This window comes from Sphaeramia orbicularis, chromosome 17 (genome assembly GCF_902148855.1).
Source record: "Sphaeramia orbicularis chromosome 17, fSphaOr1.1, whole genome shotgun sequence".
Taxonomy (NCBI): domain Eukaryota; kingdom Metazoa; phylum Chordata; class Actinopteri; order Kurtiformes; family Apogonidae; genus Sphaeramia; species Sphaeramia orbicularis.
In genome coordinates, this window is record NC_043973.1 from 14,899,685 (window position 1) to 14,917,564 (window position 17,880).

The 17,880-nt window shown below is 36.8% G+C and overlaps 1 protein-coding gene across 3 annotated transcripts in view; it reads right to left on the reverse strand.

Annotated features, from left to right (window-relative positions):
- The window catches only part of mast3a (microtubule associated serine/threonine kinase 3a), a 49,613-nt gene that overhangs the window by 25,482 nt on the left and 6,251 nt on the right, over positions 1 to 17,880 (reverse strand). For 2 of the 3 annotated variants that reach the window (XM_030160131.1, XM_030160129.1), the window contains exons 1-3: positions 13,153 to 13,599; positions 6,055 to 6,143; positions 5,225 to 5,297 (exon numbers count right to left, since the gene is read on the reverse strand). In XM_030160131.1, coding sequence (XP_030015991.1) covers positions 5,225 to 5,297; positions 6,055 to 6,143; positions 13,153 to 13,238 — 248 coding nt within the window. In that variant the 5' untranslated portion in view covers positions 13,239 to 13,599. Of the gene's footprint in view, positions 1 to 5,224; positions 5,298 to 6,054; positions 6,144 to 13,152; positions 13,600 to 17,530; positions 17,563 to 17,880 lie in introns of those variants that run through there. The other variant, XM_030160130.1, reaches the window with a different exon arrangement.

Genomic DNA, 17,880 nt, shown 5'->3' on the forward strand with positions numbered 1-17,880 from the left:
CTGTGACACAGATCTGAGCTTTAGGAGGAATGTTCTCTGGTCAGATGAGACAAAAATAGAGCTGTTTGGCCCCAATGATCAATGTTGTGCATGGAGGAAGAAGGCTGAGGCTCGTAACCCAAAGGACTCCATCCCAACCATGGGGCACGGGGGAGGAGCGTGATGTTTTGGGACTGGCACGCTACATAAATGTGATGGCATCATGGAAAAAGAAAATGTGGATATTTTGAACTTTCATCTCAAGACAGCACTAATGTATGTTTGAGCAGGGCAATGCATCCCACATAAAGCCCTGCCCTTAATCCAACAGTATGTTTGTGAGCTGAAGTAAAAAACAGATTTGTGTAAGGAGGCCCACAAACCCGAGTCAGTGATACAAGTTCTGCATGAGCTATTGTGGAAAACTATTCCAAATGTTTGACTTAAAGGAGTGATATTTTGCTTTTTTTTAAATGGGATCATGCATTTTAAAACATTTACCTGTGGTCTATATAAACTGTAAATGCTATGCTTAGGTCTGAATTCTTCAGTAATTCAACTCCACAGGTCCATCTTCAACCCTATTTCTGAGTAATGACACCAGAAAGGTTGTTTTGAGCGCTGGCCCTTTAAATGCACATGAGCCACTTCATGCCCCACCCCTTCCAGGTTGTTGACCATGCTGCTCTGTCCAATTCAACCAACAACTGAACATTTTAGGGACTTGGCTCGAAGTTTGGACATATTTTCCGTTTTTTACTACAACCACTGCTGCTGACAAACAATTATGGCGTACTCTAAGAAATGTTCGTCGGAAGTCTTGACCTTATATGTGCAAATGTCATGATGTAACTAGTTATAGACGTAACAAATTAAGCAGGAATTAAAATAGGCTCTAGAAATCCACTCGATTTTTGCCAAAATGAATATAAAGAAACTATTTGAACTATTGGGGTCCAAATACACAAATAAATGTACCAAAGGCTAATAAAGGTGGGTTTAGCAAAATATGATCCCTGTAAGTTATACAGTTTAAAGATAATGCCACCAAATATGAACAAAGACTACATAAACTTTCCTCTGAGAATGCGATAAGAATAAAAACCTGAAAAAAAAGAATTTTCACAATAACAAAATACAGTTGTTGGTCTAACTCAGGGGTGTCAAACTCATTTTAGTTCAGGGGCCACATTCAGCTAAATTTGATCTGAAGTGGGCCGAACCAGTAAAATAACTAGAAGCACTCGGAGAGCGCAGACCTCCGCCAAGGCTGATCAGTGGCGCCCCCCGTGGGCCCCCCAACCCCGATCACCACCAAAATTTAATCATTTCTTCCTTATCCCATTTCCAACAAACCCTGAAAATTTCATCCAAATCTGTCCATAACTTTTTGAGTTATGTTGCACACTAACAGACAGACAAACAAACAGACAAACAAACAAACAAACCCTGGCAAAAACATAACCTCCTTGGCGGAGGTAATGACGTAATAATACATAAATAATGTCAACTCCAAACTTTTCTCTGTATTTCAGAGTGAAAAAATGTAATTTTACATTATGAAAAGGTTTATATCTACAAACTATCCTTTCAAACAATGTGAATAACATGAACAAACTGAAAAAATGACTGTAATTTTAACAATATTCTGCCTCAGTTTATCATTTACACATGTGCATTGTAACTTACAGATCACAGTGGATCTACAAATACACAAAACATTTAGTAACAGGCAGAATATTGTTAAAATTGTACTTACTTCTCTCAAGACATTCAGGGTGTTCATATTTGTTCAGGTTATTCCCATTATTTGCGAAATTATACTTTGTTTTAGTGTAAATACATGAAATATTTACATTTACAAACAGAAAAATTTGGATTTGTCATTATCTATATGTTATTTTGATAGTATTTCACTGAATCCTTCCCACTTGAGATTGAATTAGTCTGAATGTGAAACCTGAACTAAACGGATTGTTAATATCTTCAGTGTAATTTTTGCATTTTATAAATTCATCCCAAGGGCTGGACTGGACCCTTTGGCGGGCCGGATTTGGCCCCCTGGGTCGCATGTTTGACACCTGTGGTCTAACTGAACTAGAACTAAACTGAGTGTGAAGGTGAATGTAAACCTCCGACAACTGTCTAACATTTGCCTCAGTGCCTTTATCTCCTCTCTCCCCCTGGTTTTCAATCCAATATGGCACTCAGAGGACATGGCCCATTTTCTGTCATTGATTCAATCTGTGATGACAAGGATGGTCAAATGTTTTCTCGCGGTAACCAGCTCTTGGGAGCCACGCAGCTAATCAGAGGCAACAAAATGAAACAGAATGAAGCCTTGAGGATTAGTGACAAGTATGAAGCATGTGTGTTTTCTTATCTGTCTAATAGTGAATGTGCATGCTGTGTTGTTGCATTACAGCTTAGGGGGATAAAAGCTAAGGTTTGAAACAAGGCTTTAAATCAATGTTACATTCAGAACCTGGCGTGTAAAGGGTTATTGGCTTCATACCCCAAGGTTTAAAAAAGCTTTTTAATGGTAAAGGGGGAGCTGCAACAATCCCATTATCACTTGCTGGTCCTTGTCACCGTGTCCCTTCATTTGCTTTATTTCTGTGCCTGAGTTCTATTACTTCTTTTCGGGTATTCCATGTTTACATGACAAAATAACCTCAGAAACAGCTCAGCTATATAGCCTGCGTGAATAACAAATACACCCAGCGGAGCTCCCAAAAGTGCAGTCGCAGCATCTGTCTCCACACAGGCAGCATTAAAAGTCTCTATAAATTTTGATGAGTCATGCAGGCTCGTGCAAGGCATTTCTATCAGGAGACATCCCCTCCGTGTCCGGGTGCTTATGGTGCAATATGCCAAACAGCACTGCAACATAAAATACTAAATCAAAACACTTGATATTGGGAGTAAGCAGCATATAAATCTTACTACTTATTTCATCGCATTCATATTTAAAGACTCATTCTTAAAAACTTAATGCTGTGTTTTGCCTAGTCCGATGGAACGTACACCTGGAGAAGGATGCAAATTCCACTAAGTGTTCCTCTCAATCCCAGTCAGTCTATACACAAGAGGCATGATGAAAAGGCCAAGCACTGCAGTTTTTCCCATAATCACAGCAGCCCTGAGTAATGACTGTGTGCACTGACTTGCTGCCTTAATTGGCTTGACAATGCCAAGACCCAAGTCCAGCAAGTGGCCCCGGGGCCTTTCAGCTGGTCAGGTCTTCTTCTCACTTGCCTCATTTGCGTAGACAAACCTAATATTCATGAACTGGGTTTCAGTGAATATTTTAGTATAATTTGTAAAGTAGTATCTAAAATAACTGAGCAGAGCTGTTTAGGTTTTCTCCTGGTTTCATCGAGTTTAAATGGAAGACTTAAAACCAACAGTATTTCATGTCTCATCATGCTGGAGCCGTACTGTAATGATGCTCCCAATGAGGAATACAGACAACTATTGTTTGGTGGGGAGGATATTCTGGTGGCGTCTGACTGCAGCTTGATGTTTGCCTCTTATTTAAATTCCAGAATACCTGTTCAACAGCAACATTGCAACACAGGCCTCAGTTTGTATGAGTAGTGATTGGTTCTATGTTGGCTTTGTTACAGTGAGATTAGTGCCATTGTTTCCCAAAACACACATTTGTAAGTGAAAACTGGAGTTCATGCAGCTTGGTAAAAGAAATTGCATCCTTTTTAAAACTTGCCAATATGATGTTTAAAGAGTGATATTTTGCTTTTTTTTTTTAAATTGGAATTATGCATTTTAAACATTTCCCTATAGTCTACATAGGGATGTAATGATATGAAAATTTCATATCACCGTTATTGTGACCAAAATTATCAGATTATCATTATTATCGCCTCAGTATTATTGAAATTGTGCGCAAAATGTTCAAAAAGTACTGATACACACACTGAAATAATTTAACAAAGTTTGTATTTTGGAAAAAAAAAAATTTAAAAATTTAAAAAATTAAATAATAGGCACCTTATGTACCTTCTGTTGGCAGAAATATTCAAATATTAACCCTTAGTGGTCTGAGCCTATTTTGTCCATTTTTCAGTACTTTGATTTTGCCTTTATATACTATATAAACAAATGTTTACTATACCCATGTTTGGTATCTGTTTTTTCAGCACAACTTCATCTATCTCATCTGTCTATTATTTTTTCACTTTAACCTAATATAAAAATATAAAAGACCAGAAAACACAAAAAAATATAAAATCTGATTTAAAAAATGTATATAATTTATTGCATAAATAACACAAAGATGCCTTAATGGACCTTTTCAAAGACTTCAAAGTGAATATTGGTTCCAAATATTAGGTATCGAAAATCAAAATTGTAATAAATTAAAACTATACTCAAATATTTGACATAAAAGTGAATCTTTACATAGGGTTTTCTCCCCCTAAAGTGCAGTAATCAAACACGATTATCATAATTAGAATTTAAACGGTAATACTAACCGTCGGCAATTTTACCGCGGTTTATCGTTATACCGGTAATCATTACATCCCTAGGTCTACATAAACTGTAAATGCTACGCTTTGGTCTGAAATCTTCATTAATTAAACATTATGTTCGTTAATACAACCAACAACTGAACATTTTACGTAATCAGCTGGAGTTTGGACATATTTTCAGTATGGAATACAACCGCGGCTGCTGACAACAATTATGGCATATTTGGAGAAATGCTCATCGGAGTCTTGACCTTATATGTGCAAATGTTGTGATGTAACTAATTATAGATGTAACAAATTAAGCAGGAATTAAAACAGGTTCTAGAAATCCACTAAATTTTTGCCAAATTAAAGTAAAGATAGCTTTGCAGCACCTGGAGGGTTCAAATTCAAACTTTTTGAACTATTAGGGTCCACATACACAAATAAATGAACCAAAGACTAATAAAAGTGGGTTTAGCAAAATATGACCTCTTTAAGGTATAAAATTCAGACTTTGTTGAAGAGTTCTTACAGAAGCAACCGAATCCTTAAAACAGTTATAAATACTTCTGCATTGGTCAGAAATGAAGTACTTGGGTTTTACTCCCTCAAATCTTTTCTAATATTTATCTGAATTTGTGAGGCATGTGTACTGCATATAAAAGAACATTGTACCAATATTCCAAAGAGCGCATTACGAAAACATCTCTGTATTACTACTATGGGTGAGCTTGGGCATTTTACCAAAAACCATCTGAGATAACTCGTACCTGCGGGCAAACTGGAAGTTGGCAGAGGTGCTGGCAGACACATTTCTGGGGCTTTCTGAAGGGCTGCTGCCAGCTAAGGAAAAAAAGAAAGCAATTACTCACAGCAGAAATCATTAAAAACTGGAAAAAACATTCAAGTTGTTTTGCCACTGACGTAATCCTCATTTCACTTGATGGGTTAAAAACAGAGGTGAAAGAGTATCTCAGAGTGAAATTTGCATTTTACTTCAGTTTATAGTCTGAAACCACTGACTCTTTTCATTACAGTAACACACCCACAGAAGAACAGGACTCCTCTGTGCCTTAAAGAAGAATTTGAGTTTCAGTCGAGTCGTGTTGTTGATCGCCACATTACTCTTGAAAGGGTCACTAGAGGGATTTGATGCCAGCCCCTGCAGGCAAAGCACTGCCACGCCCTTAATCACTCTAAAACAGACTCAGCGAATGAAAGACTTTCCATATATCAAACAAAGCATCTGGATGAAGTACTGGTAGCCTCTAGGAACCTGCCCGAAAAGCATCTTTAAAAAGAGTCACCGCGGAGGAGAACTGTTGAATCTCTTATGACTGTATACTGTAGGCACATTTATCAGAAAAAAAAATTTACCACAAATGCCAGAAGGGAATTAATGCTAAATCTTGTGACATAGAGCATCAAAGTGCATGCAAGGCCTATAGCACCAAAAAGCTGATGTATCCTCCTGCCATCATGTCATAATTTTCGTGTCTCTTCTCTTTATTACTCGCCATATCTGTACTTTAATAATCCTCCAGTCTATTTGCTAAACAGCTATCAGATTTAGCAGAGCAGACATGCAACACACAAGTACCTGTTGCAAGTGGGAGAGGTGAAAGCGGTCGTGAGAGTGTGGGCGAAGGGGTCCCGACCGCTAAACTCCTTCTCTTGTTGTTACGGGAGCTATGAGAGGAGGAAAACAAACAGAAAGCAAAAAACATTATGCAATGCATTTACAAACATGAAAACTGAGCCTGTGCGGTTAATCTCTTCTTTATCAGTCACATTCAATCAAATATGGCCAACCTCTGAACCCGGTATGTTGATCATAACAAGGAAACCACTGATAACTGTAATAATACTGGTAATGGTGTTTATATGTACACACAAACATGTAGCTACAAACATGTATGTCTGTAAATATAAAAACATAGACGCACAGTGAAAGTGTGTAAAGTGCGTTACATTGGACTCATGTGTTCACACTAACATTTCTATATGTATATTTTTTCCAAAGACATAAGATGTTGCAAAAACATTCTTTTAACAGTGCCAGTAAGAGAAACTCATGCAGGTTAGAGTCGACTAACAGAACATTTTCAGTACTGACACAGGTTACTTTAAACAAACTTATATACACTCACTAGCCCATGATACAACGTTTTCTGTACAATACCTTTTAACGTATAGGACAAATTATTTTTTACTAGAATGTACATCCCTTGTGGAAAAAGCCATACTATATTGAGTATATTCAATATATCCCCTGTGCTACCTTATAGTCTAGCATTACTCTAAAGTATCACTGATGATCAGTGCTTATATCACTGTTACCTTTACAATGATTGTGTCAAACAACCTTGACTGTTACACAATGATACAAAGGATCAACAGGACACAGTGACTCCTATAGCATTTCTGTCCAACATACTGTCCACACCATTAAAGCGGCATCATCATGGACAGCGCATTATTCACACATGAACAGCAGTTCCATAACTGATCGATACATTGGGAGTTCTGTGTTTTCTCACCTAAATGCAATGTCTTAAAATACTTTTTACAGGATGTTATGATTTAAGAATGACAATGTCTTTACACATCTATTCTCGATGTTTTGTTTTTTTTTTCCAAAGTGTTTTTTATTACATATCAAGTCACAGAGAAAATGTAATACAGTCATTGTTCTTTTTTGTGTTTAAACCCAAACCCACGAACATTCCCACCCTGTTGCACCCCAAAAAAAAAAAAAAAAAAAAAAAAAGGGATAATTGACAATAAAAAATGCTAAATAAATAACGAATACAGATATTAGTCACAAACTTAATAAGACTATTGTAAAATAAGTGAGGGATCTACCTTTTTTATGTAATTCAGAACAGGTTGCCAGGTACTAAAAAACTTATTGGCACATCCTCTTATAGAATATCTGATTTTTTCCAGTGTTAAATGATGTAAAAGATCTAGAAACCAAGATTTGAATGTTGGAGGGTGTTTATCTTTCCATTGTAGTAGTATTAGTCTACGAGCTAGAAGAGTGGTGAAGGCAATTAGATTTTTAGATTTTTGGCTAAAATAAAAAGAATGTGATGTAATGCCAAATATTGCAATTGTTGCCTCAGGTTCAATATGAGACCTTGTTACATCAGAAAGAAATTTAAATATAGACTGCCAAAAGTTTTTCAGTTTTGAACAAAACCAGAACATATGAGACAGTGTGGCCGGTTCAGCTTCACAACGATCACAAGTAGGATTCAAATCCGATTTAATTTTTGTCAACTTCACTTTCGACCAATGCAGTCTGTGAACCACTTTGAATTGAATTACTCTATGTCTTAAACAGATTGAGGATGAATGAATGTTGTGAAGTATAGATTGCCATACATCTTCAGAAAATTCTGTGGCCAGTTCTTTCTCCCATTTTCTTTTAACACATATCAAGGGTTCCAAATTTGAGGAATTGATTACAGTGTATATTTTGCCAATTGTCCCCTTGGAATGTGGATTTATGTCCAGAATAGTTTCGAGAAGTGAGTCAGGTGGCTGGGAAGGGAAGCAGCTGATCGAAGAAGATACAAAACTGCGGACCTGGAGATACTTGAAGAAGTGAGAGTCTGGAATTTGAAACTTGGCTTTTACTTGCTGAAATGAGGCAAAAAGTCCATCAACATACATGTCCTTCAGTGTTCTCAGTCCTTTTGCTGCCCAAATATCAAAAGAATGATCAATGACAGATGGAATAAACATAACATTTTTTACAATAGGCGAATAGACTGATAAATCATTCAATGATAGACTTCTTCTGAACTGCATCCATATTTTAAATGAATGTTTGATCACTGGGTTTAAAGACAGTTCAGAGATAGGTCGAGACAGAGGTAATTTCAAGCAAAGCAAAGAGCATAAAGAACCAGATCTGCATGATACGTTCTCAAGACTCAACCATTTAGGGCAGTTGTTAAGAGGAATCTTAAGCCAATACAACAACACGTGTGCATTGGCTGCCCAATAGTAATACTGAAAGTTTGGTAATGACAAACCCCCATGTTCCATGTTTCTTTGTAAAATATTCTTCCGAATGCGCGCAGTTTTTCCGTTCCATATGAATGATGATATTAATTTGTCTAAAAGTGAAAAAAATGATTTTGTCAAAAAAATGGGTAAAGATTGAAAAAGATACAGAAATCTGGGTAATATATTCATCTTTATTATATTTATTCTGCCCCCTAAGGATATCGGTAGTGTGTTCCAGCGCTGAAAATCTTGTTTTATTGAATCTACTAATGGAGGGAAATTTGTTTTATACAGGTGTTTATAACTGTTAGTAATCCACACTCCTAGGTATTTGAATTTGTCTTTACTCAATTTAAATGGCAAAGAACTTAACTCAATTTGTTTGGCTACAGAATTAATAGGCATAAGCTCACTCTTCTGCATATTTACTTTATAGCCCGATATTTTCCCAAAAGCGTTCAGAAGAGTAAGCAGTTGCGGTAGACTTTTTAATGGGTCAGACACATACAAAAGAGTCGTCCGCATACAGTGACACTTTATGTTCAGAGTCTTCTCTTAGTATACCTCTAATTGTGACATCATTACGTACTGCAGCTGCCAGGGGTTCAATTGCTAATGCAAACAATAATGGGGAGAGAGGGCAGCCTTGCCTGGTTCCACGCCTAAGTGGAAAAAGGATGAAAGGTTATCATTTGTACGAACTGCTGCAACAGGTGAAGTGTATAAAATATTAATCCACGATATAAATTTTTCACCAAAGCCGAATTTTTTTAAAGTGTAGAAAAGGTAGTCCCACTCCACCCGATCAAATGCTTTCTCAGCATCTAGTGACAAAATCACTTCTGGGATATTGGGTGGAGTGGGGCTGTGAAGAATGTTAAGAAGTCTTCGAATATTATGGAATGAATAGCGATTTTTAATAAATCCAGTCTGATCATCAGACACAACTGTGGGTAGAACTGTTTCTAATCGACACGCTAATATTTTGGCAAAGATTTTACTATCAACATTTATTCTCGATGTTTTGATACCATGAATTAATAGAATGTTAGTGTGTAGTTACTTAGTAGACTTTATTAAACCCAAGAGAAAACATAGCCATTATAGCAGTTATACATTAAATACATTACTAAGCAGTCCTGATATAGTCAATTCAAACAGAAATGTTCATGAATTCCAGTAGCCCAGATGTGAACAGATCAGAACATTTAGAGAAAGTGAAAAGAACAGTTTAGTCCTTGAGCAGAATATCAAAAAGTCAAGGTACTCTGTTGAACAAATCATTGGGTAGGAGCTTCTTGTACTCAAAGCAAGTTGGTTTGTGGTGGTCTTTAGGTGGTATGTGTATAGACAAAAATCCAAGAAATCTCAAAGCTACACTCTTCTAAAATACCTTTATTATCATAGCATGAGAGCTATTTCCAGATTTTCCAGATGTCTAATCTAAAATCATTCCAAAGATGACCTAGAGTAAACTAATTCTGAGTAGAGAAAGCACGATTCAAGTACTTTTAAGTCCACGGGCTGTTTAATGTCAGCAGATCTGACAAAAAGATGAGTGACATCTTTAAAATGGGGATAAATGTTTTCTTTGAGAAGTCAAAAAGAAGTTTTAAGGCTGACTAAGTCATGTTTCTCTTAGAATGACTCAAGTCCATTATGATGCATTAGTTTTAAGTGTTTTTCAGTCCACTTCCTGGATGTTTGCTTGTATATGCCTCCAGGTCTTAGGTGCCCACTGTACTCAAACTAAAGCTTCATTCAGATATGGATTGAGGCTCCACTTTCATGTATTTCCACATTCCCAGAAGAAATCTGGGTGTGATCCCATCATGCTCTCTGTTTCCTCCTAGTGATATTGATGCAGTCTCTCCCTTTCCCTTCTGCAGTGACCTAAAATAATTGAACGACTAAGACGACAACACAGCCTGACGTTTCTGGGTCGGTGCTGAGACAGATTCACACAGTATATGGCCCCCAACCCAAAAAGACTCAAAGTGGCAGGGATGGCACAGCATCAGAGAAAGGGAAGAACCATTAAGAGCCTTGAATAGGAGTTTCAAAACATCTACGACAGAGCACCAGGTTCATTCAGACATTTTAGCAATACTCCATTTTACTCTTATCAAAAAATAAACACTCTTTTCTCACTATGGGGCAACAAATGGCATGAAAGCAGTGCTGTATCACATCATGGCCACGTGAGAGTTTTATCAGCAGTTAGCAGCGATAAAGGCTAGTCATGTTTCCGACTAAGAGTAGTGATTTGTAGGGTCTGCATGCAGCTATGTAGCATGATGAATATGGGTCACTGAGAGGCAGGCCTGAATGTTTCACATGTCTGCTCATAGTGAAGGGCTGCATTTATTCAGTCTGCTACGCTGTGTTAAATGGGTAACATGACTGATGCCAACCTATATAGAAAGAGAGTATTGATATTCCACAGAATGTAATTAGCAGCATGTAGGAAGCCTATATTACATGTGTTTAGAAAAGTAGAGCCGTGAAATGTTTATTACCTTGCTATTCAGTTTTATTTGTAAATAAAATGTTAATATGCGTACGTTGTTAGTCATGTTAATTCCCTAGAGTTATAATTTAGCTTGTTTAATGCTCTGTTTATCCTCCTGTAATCTGGATCCCCTCTAGACACCATCTCTCTTCTTTCTTCACAGATGAGCCCCCACATATTAGAGGAAGCAACATGTATTATTAATACCATGACCTATTATGAATACTGACAGGTGTCATGGTGAATCATCCTGTATATTAACCTAATTCCTCCCATCCAAAATCACAGCAGAGTAGTCATCACAGAGCAGTGCTGACTTGTTTTTCTTTTTGGTACATTGTGTAATCATCATTTGGCTTTGCCTTCTTACAAACAACACAGATGGAAATAGGAAATTGGTATGAACTTAACAAAATAAACACGAGGAGAATTAATATGATACACAGCGTGATAATTCTGAACAGGAAACAAACTGTGAACAGCTGAGACAAAACAAGGCGTTACTTCCGTCTCATGGACATGGTCTTAGTGAAGAGTCTTTGACAATTCTTTGCAAATCATGCCTCAGACTGGGTCCAACAACAGACTCAAAGATTAATACTGGGTTACAAAAAAAGAAATTAATTTTTCAATATAGGCCTTTTGTATAGCTTGAACTTTAACCCACTTATGAATGAAAGAAAACACAAAAAAGGGTCACCACTTCACATGTAAATATTAATATTTTCAATGATGCACCAGGTAAGGGGGTTCTGTGTACAATTAACAGAATTATTTTTCAGAGAACCTCTTTCATATCCAAGCTAAACTGACATTCTACCTGGAAACTTTCCAAGCAAATCAATACTGAATCAAACTGAATGAGAAATCGCATTACTCTGGGAATTTAGAAATCAGTGGTGATATTCAGCCCTATCAAACATCACTGTCTTGCATCTTTCTTACCATCAACGCAACTCAAGGTAAGCTCTGTTGCCTAATCTCTTTTTTTAGGATGTTTTATGTAGGTGTTTACTTTTTATATTTGATTTAATTACACTGACAGCCTTATTTGGTTGCTCTAGTTTCAAAACAAAAGAGTTCCATATTTTGTTCACCAACATTTATGTTAGGTCAGAATTCATTTCTATTTGCTGCTACAATGCAAAAAATAATACTGTTAATGGTTTTATATGTTTGGTTTTTGTATTCTTTGACCTACAGGGGAAAATAAACAAATGATCACATGAAACTTTAATTTGTCAGTGAAGTACATGATTCAGTATATAAGAAATAGGGTTTGTATGTGGTGATTTAGGGAAATACTATAAGAGAAAATGTGCTAGATGATTGTAAGTGTTGTTGAAATGACCTCTAAGGTAATACTGCAGAGTCCTGGGGAAAGCAGTATTTAAAGAGGGGGCACATGTTTTCTTCATTATCTTTACGGGTTAGTGATAGATTCTGCAGTTGTAGCCACTGAAGGCAACCCCTGAATGTATCCACAGCAAACCACAGCTTATAACAGATGTACTAGATGATACCCATGGAGGTAATATTGTCATAAAGTATGATAAGATCACTGCAAGTCTCCGAGTCTGCCTGAGGATGAAAGGTGAATACAACTGCTGTGTGTGAAAGCCGAGTCCATTTCCATTTATGCCAGATAAAACACATAGGCTTATAGCACAGTGCAGCTCCGACACCACATCAGTGTATTGATCAGCAGCGAGATTATAGTGTCGTTTCATGCGACAGCTGGTAGCAGACAATGCAGTCTGCCCACACACACAACACTCTACAATGGCCACGTTTCTCCGTCGGAAACAAAAACTAGGGCGGATGTAAGCGACACATACAGTACAGTAAGGTTACTGTAAGCTATCAGGCACACAACAATGGTATTATTGAACTGAGACGTGCACTGATAAGGTTATAAACAAAGCGGTGATTGCGCTTGCGCGTTTCTAACAAATAGCTCAACATAAAGTTCAACAAATTGCTGTTTTTTTTTATGCAGTGGATGTGAGCTCAGCAGGGACCAGATGACAACTACACACAGAACAGACGGTTTGGCTATGCGGGAGCTCAAATAAGACCGCGTCGCTTCTGTCTGTCACAGAGGCTGCTAGACATTTATTATTATATTTATGCTAAAGGAGAAAAAAAAAACGTAACGGCTTTTACCTCTTTGACCGTTTCATCATAGCCCCGGTCACAAAACTAGTTTTGTAGCTCGGCAGTACGGTCCAGTAGTAATTCTGGTCAGACATGTTGGTGGTGGTGGTGCCGATAAATCCAATCCAGATCCGTGAATTATCCTCTAAAGGGAGAGCATAATGTTTGAGAGTCCTCCGGTGGGTTTGTTATTGGGGGTAGTTAGGCCAGTACGCAGTGTCCGACGGCTGGAACTCCATTCAGCTTTGGTGCAAACTGACCCCAGACCCACGGCGCGGCAGCTCGGTGCTCATAGGCGACAACTGTAACGGCCATGTCCATTCTTCTCATTGCTGTAGACATAGAGAATATTTCCGAAATATTCTACTGTCCGCAGTTTGTGACATTATCGAGTAGTATCTTCGCCAAAATATGAAGAGTGATACAAACTTTCCAGCAGCACCGCCACAGAACCGCACCGCGCAGCCGCGTCACCGCGCGACGGAGGGGAGTTGGGAGGGACATCAATGATGCCTTCATGAACATAGGAAATATGTTATTCGAACATGAACAGTAATGACACATCACAAATAACAAATAAAACCGAACAAATATAAAAAAATGTTTGAACATAAATGGGGAGTTAGTTATACCTACATATTCATGCTTTGAAACATACATTTAACTAGACAAATAGTTATTTTAAAACACGTTACTTTTAGTTTTACAGTTTACGAGTAGCCGTGAATGCTGCATTTGTCATCAGGCAATACTGAGATCCTCAGGCTATTATCAAGAAATATACCATGCAGTAATGTAAGAAGTATTCAGATTTTGTACTCAAGTGAAAACTACTAATACCATACTGTGAAAATGCTGCAGTACATATTAAAATGTTTACCTGAGTAAAAGTGTGCACCTGTAATGCAAAATGTACTAGTACATTTTGTCCAATGTACAATACATAAAGAACATATGCAGTGAAATAATCCCATCAGTGTTTTACGATTATATAAGATATTTTTGGATCCATGTTGCTGCTGCATTAATCTGTACACTGTATTTTAACCCTGTAGAGGTTTAATGTTGAGGTAATGTTAAGTACTTTATATATTGTTGGGTGGTTTAATCTGAAGCAATTCATCATATTCCATAATATCATCATATGTTTGTGGCATCGCTGTCCTGTAAGAACTATGAGAACTACCAAAATACAAGCTGAAATGGTCATATTTTCAGCTTTGTGACAATGCTTTTTCCAGGAATCCTAGAGGGCTTTTAAAGAATTTATGTAGCCTAAGGAAGAAGAGAATTTTAAGGTCAACCTGTGCAGGAACACTTCAGTTTATCACAAACACTTAAAATCACAAGATATTTGGAAAAGTGGCTTTCACTGGATAAGAAGGGGATGAAAAAATGTTATCGTGAAACTAAAGCTGTTAGACATGATATATAATATTATATATTATATAATATATAATATTTGTATAATCCAGACACACTGGAGTAGAAGTATAAATAAGTAATTGAGTAAAAGTACTTAGTTACATTCCACAACTGAACTGGTCCCATCTGTTCAAACATGATCACTACAGTAATTTGCCACTAGTACATACTAATGTATTGCTCTATTATCATATAATCACAATTGTCATTGTCATTGAAAGTATTGCATTTAATTAAAGATTTAAGTAAGTATTAGAGGCAACAAATAAATCACTGAACTTTATTACAAGCACATTACAACCCTTGATAAAAATGTATGAGTAATGTTGTCCTAGACAAAAATATTTTTTGCATTAACCCATAAAGACCCAGAGCTACATCTGTGGCAGTTCCCAAATGATTTTTTTCTCTCTATTTAACCTTTCTTAAGCAATTTATCACCATTTATTCTAATGTTATCCTCAATGTTTTGCATTTTTCACTGTAAATCATATATTTTCCTGTATTTAATTTCCTATATTTAATTCATTGATGTTCATGAAAACTCAAGAGTAAATTTGAAGGTTATCATATCAAAACAGAGAAAACTGAATAAAGTGACCTTTTCAGCAAATGTATCATTAAGTGAACTTAAACCAAGCTTTTCCATCTGCCGTCATTGATCCAACTCCATGGGTTTTACTGGTGAATCAATGTTGTAGAAGATGACGGTGTTTCAGTGTTCAGTATGGAGTGAATGTGAACTGAATGTCCAAATGTGTCATATCTGAATACCATGAAAAGATAAATTACTGTATTTTAGAACAACTATTTACATGGATTGATAGGATTAGTGGATCAACAGGTATTAAACAGTTTAGATCAGGAGATGGTTTTGGTTGCTGGGGGATGTTTGGGTCTCTATGGGTTAAAAGTACTATAATAATCTACTGAACATGGTGATCCATTTAGCATATTTTCGTATTATAACCTGTATTTTGTCTGTACAGGGTGCAGCCCCTAAAAACTGGCACAAACAATGTTTTCTATTTCATAAATCACCTATAAATCAGTCACCTGTTGTCTGCTGTTTTCTGTGATGCTTATTTGCTTGTGACTATGAGTCACCGACGCTAATCTATTGCAGCTTAATCTCTTCCCTAAAGGCATGGGAAAGCCCCTCAGCAGGTTATACTAAGTAAGAGACATGACTGAAACACATTAACTAAATGACCTCTGTCACCCTTGATCACGTCCGTCACTCTCCTATTGATGAGCCATGATGGTTCAGCTAGGTAAAATTCAACTAATTGTCAAACAGTATCACTTGAAACCTTGGCAGGGGAGAGACAAAAAAAAATCATTAAGCTGTTACCCGGAGAAGCTTGCTCAGCTTGCTTGCTCACATAGAGTTTTGATAAAGTAATGAAAAAACACAGCTCTCATGAGCAGGAAAAAATAATAACAGAAATATCACTTCAAAATCACCAAAATTACACACCAACAGAACACCTTTTTTTTTTGTTGTTCTTTTCATAAGAGAACAAATATCAAGGATTGAAAAATGCACATGTATCTCAAACTTGTGTAGCTACAGATAAGTACGTTAGTTTAAATGCAAGGGGTTTTTCATGGAATAGAACCAGCATGGGCACTAAAACCATAAATGCAAAAATATGGAAAGACTAAAATACAAATGAGGAGTTATTGCAAAGTATTTGAAATTTTTCAGTCTCATATTGATAACATTCTTTTGTGTGACTATTACTTTCCTTTCAAATTAATAAAACTTGTATTTGGTGGCAAAATACAGTTTTAAGATATAATACCAAAATATATAGTCTTATTTTGACTCTATTTAAGCATTTTTTCTACATATAGAGAAACAATTTATACATAGTGTTTTTCAGTAAATGTTTTCTTCTTAAAACAACTACCTGACTTAGTTAAGGACTGTTGGGCTGTGGTGTAAGATTGACACAACAAATCATAATTTGTTGTACAGGGAAGTGGCGCTTGAGATAAGAAATTTAGATTTTGCCAAAGTGTCCAATGGTGATCAAACAGCATTACATTTCTGTTAATTCTGAATCAAGCATTATGTTATTAAGCACCAGCTGGGGCCAACTGTGGACTACATGGAAGGTAAACATTATGGGCCCTTCAGAAAAGAAATTATCTGTAAATCTGTCGTCGTCGGGTAGGGACTGGAGGTATAGGGGTGTGTTTCTTACATGCTGTAACAACCGCAACTGGCGTGACAATGAAAGTTAAACTTACCTTTGGACGTCCGACTCCCGGCTTCTAAACCTCTCTTTTACTGTGGAGCTTACACGAAATTTTCACCACTTCTAACTGGCCAACCTGGAAATGCTGGGCCCTATAAATTTGTCACATTTACACCCCTTTATAGTGCCCCCAGAGTACCATTAATAAATTCCCAATAACATGTTTTAATACCTTTTCATAATAATGTAGAAAAAATACTTGAAACTAGTGAAATGGTCTAAAATACAGCCTACCTGGTAAAAAGAAATATGTTGTCAGACCAAAAAACAAGTATATAGTGTCTTAATACTGTGTCTTAGTTTTATGTAGCTTTTTTCAAAGAGCAACAGGACTAACTGTGGTATTAGATATTTTTGTATACTCATAGTTAAAGAATGAACACTGATTTAGACTAGTCATTCTAAGAAATCCATGAACTGGAGGCTGAATTGAGTCTGTTTTTCTTTTGCACCATTTCCCTCCTTTCCCACATAAACATAAAACCTGTCTGAGCGGTGAGACTGCTTTAAATTACAGGTGATCCTCAGAAGCAGGTTTTGAAGTTCTTGCCTTTCAGGAGAGGATCACGTAAATATATACTGTTATGAAAGATATGTCATTCTTTCATAATGAACTTGACAAGTGACAGGCACCCAGATGGTCTGGTTTAGGCACAGAAAAAACAGCACAGACTAAGACAAATGATGGTACTTACACATTTCCTCTGCGTGGAAGACTCAGTTCTTTCTAAAATGGAAAACAGAGAAAATTCATTAAGTATTATGAAGAGTTGCACATGTTCATCATTAACTTGCCTATTAGCGGCATAATAATATATAGACAGACTCTTTATTAGTTATTATAATGCACTTATTAATGCCATACTCTGTTGGACAGTATTCCAATTTGATTTAGTCTCTACTCTATTAACTAACAGTTTTCCCTCAGTAACATCTTAATTCCCTCTTGCACACAGTAAATAAGGAAGTTCATCATGGGTTAATAGGCTTGGCTCAGACATACACATGGTGACAGAGTGGCATTAAGGCACCCTTATAGCACCAT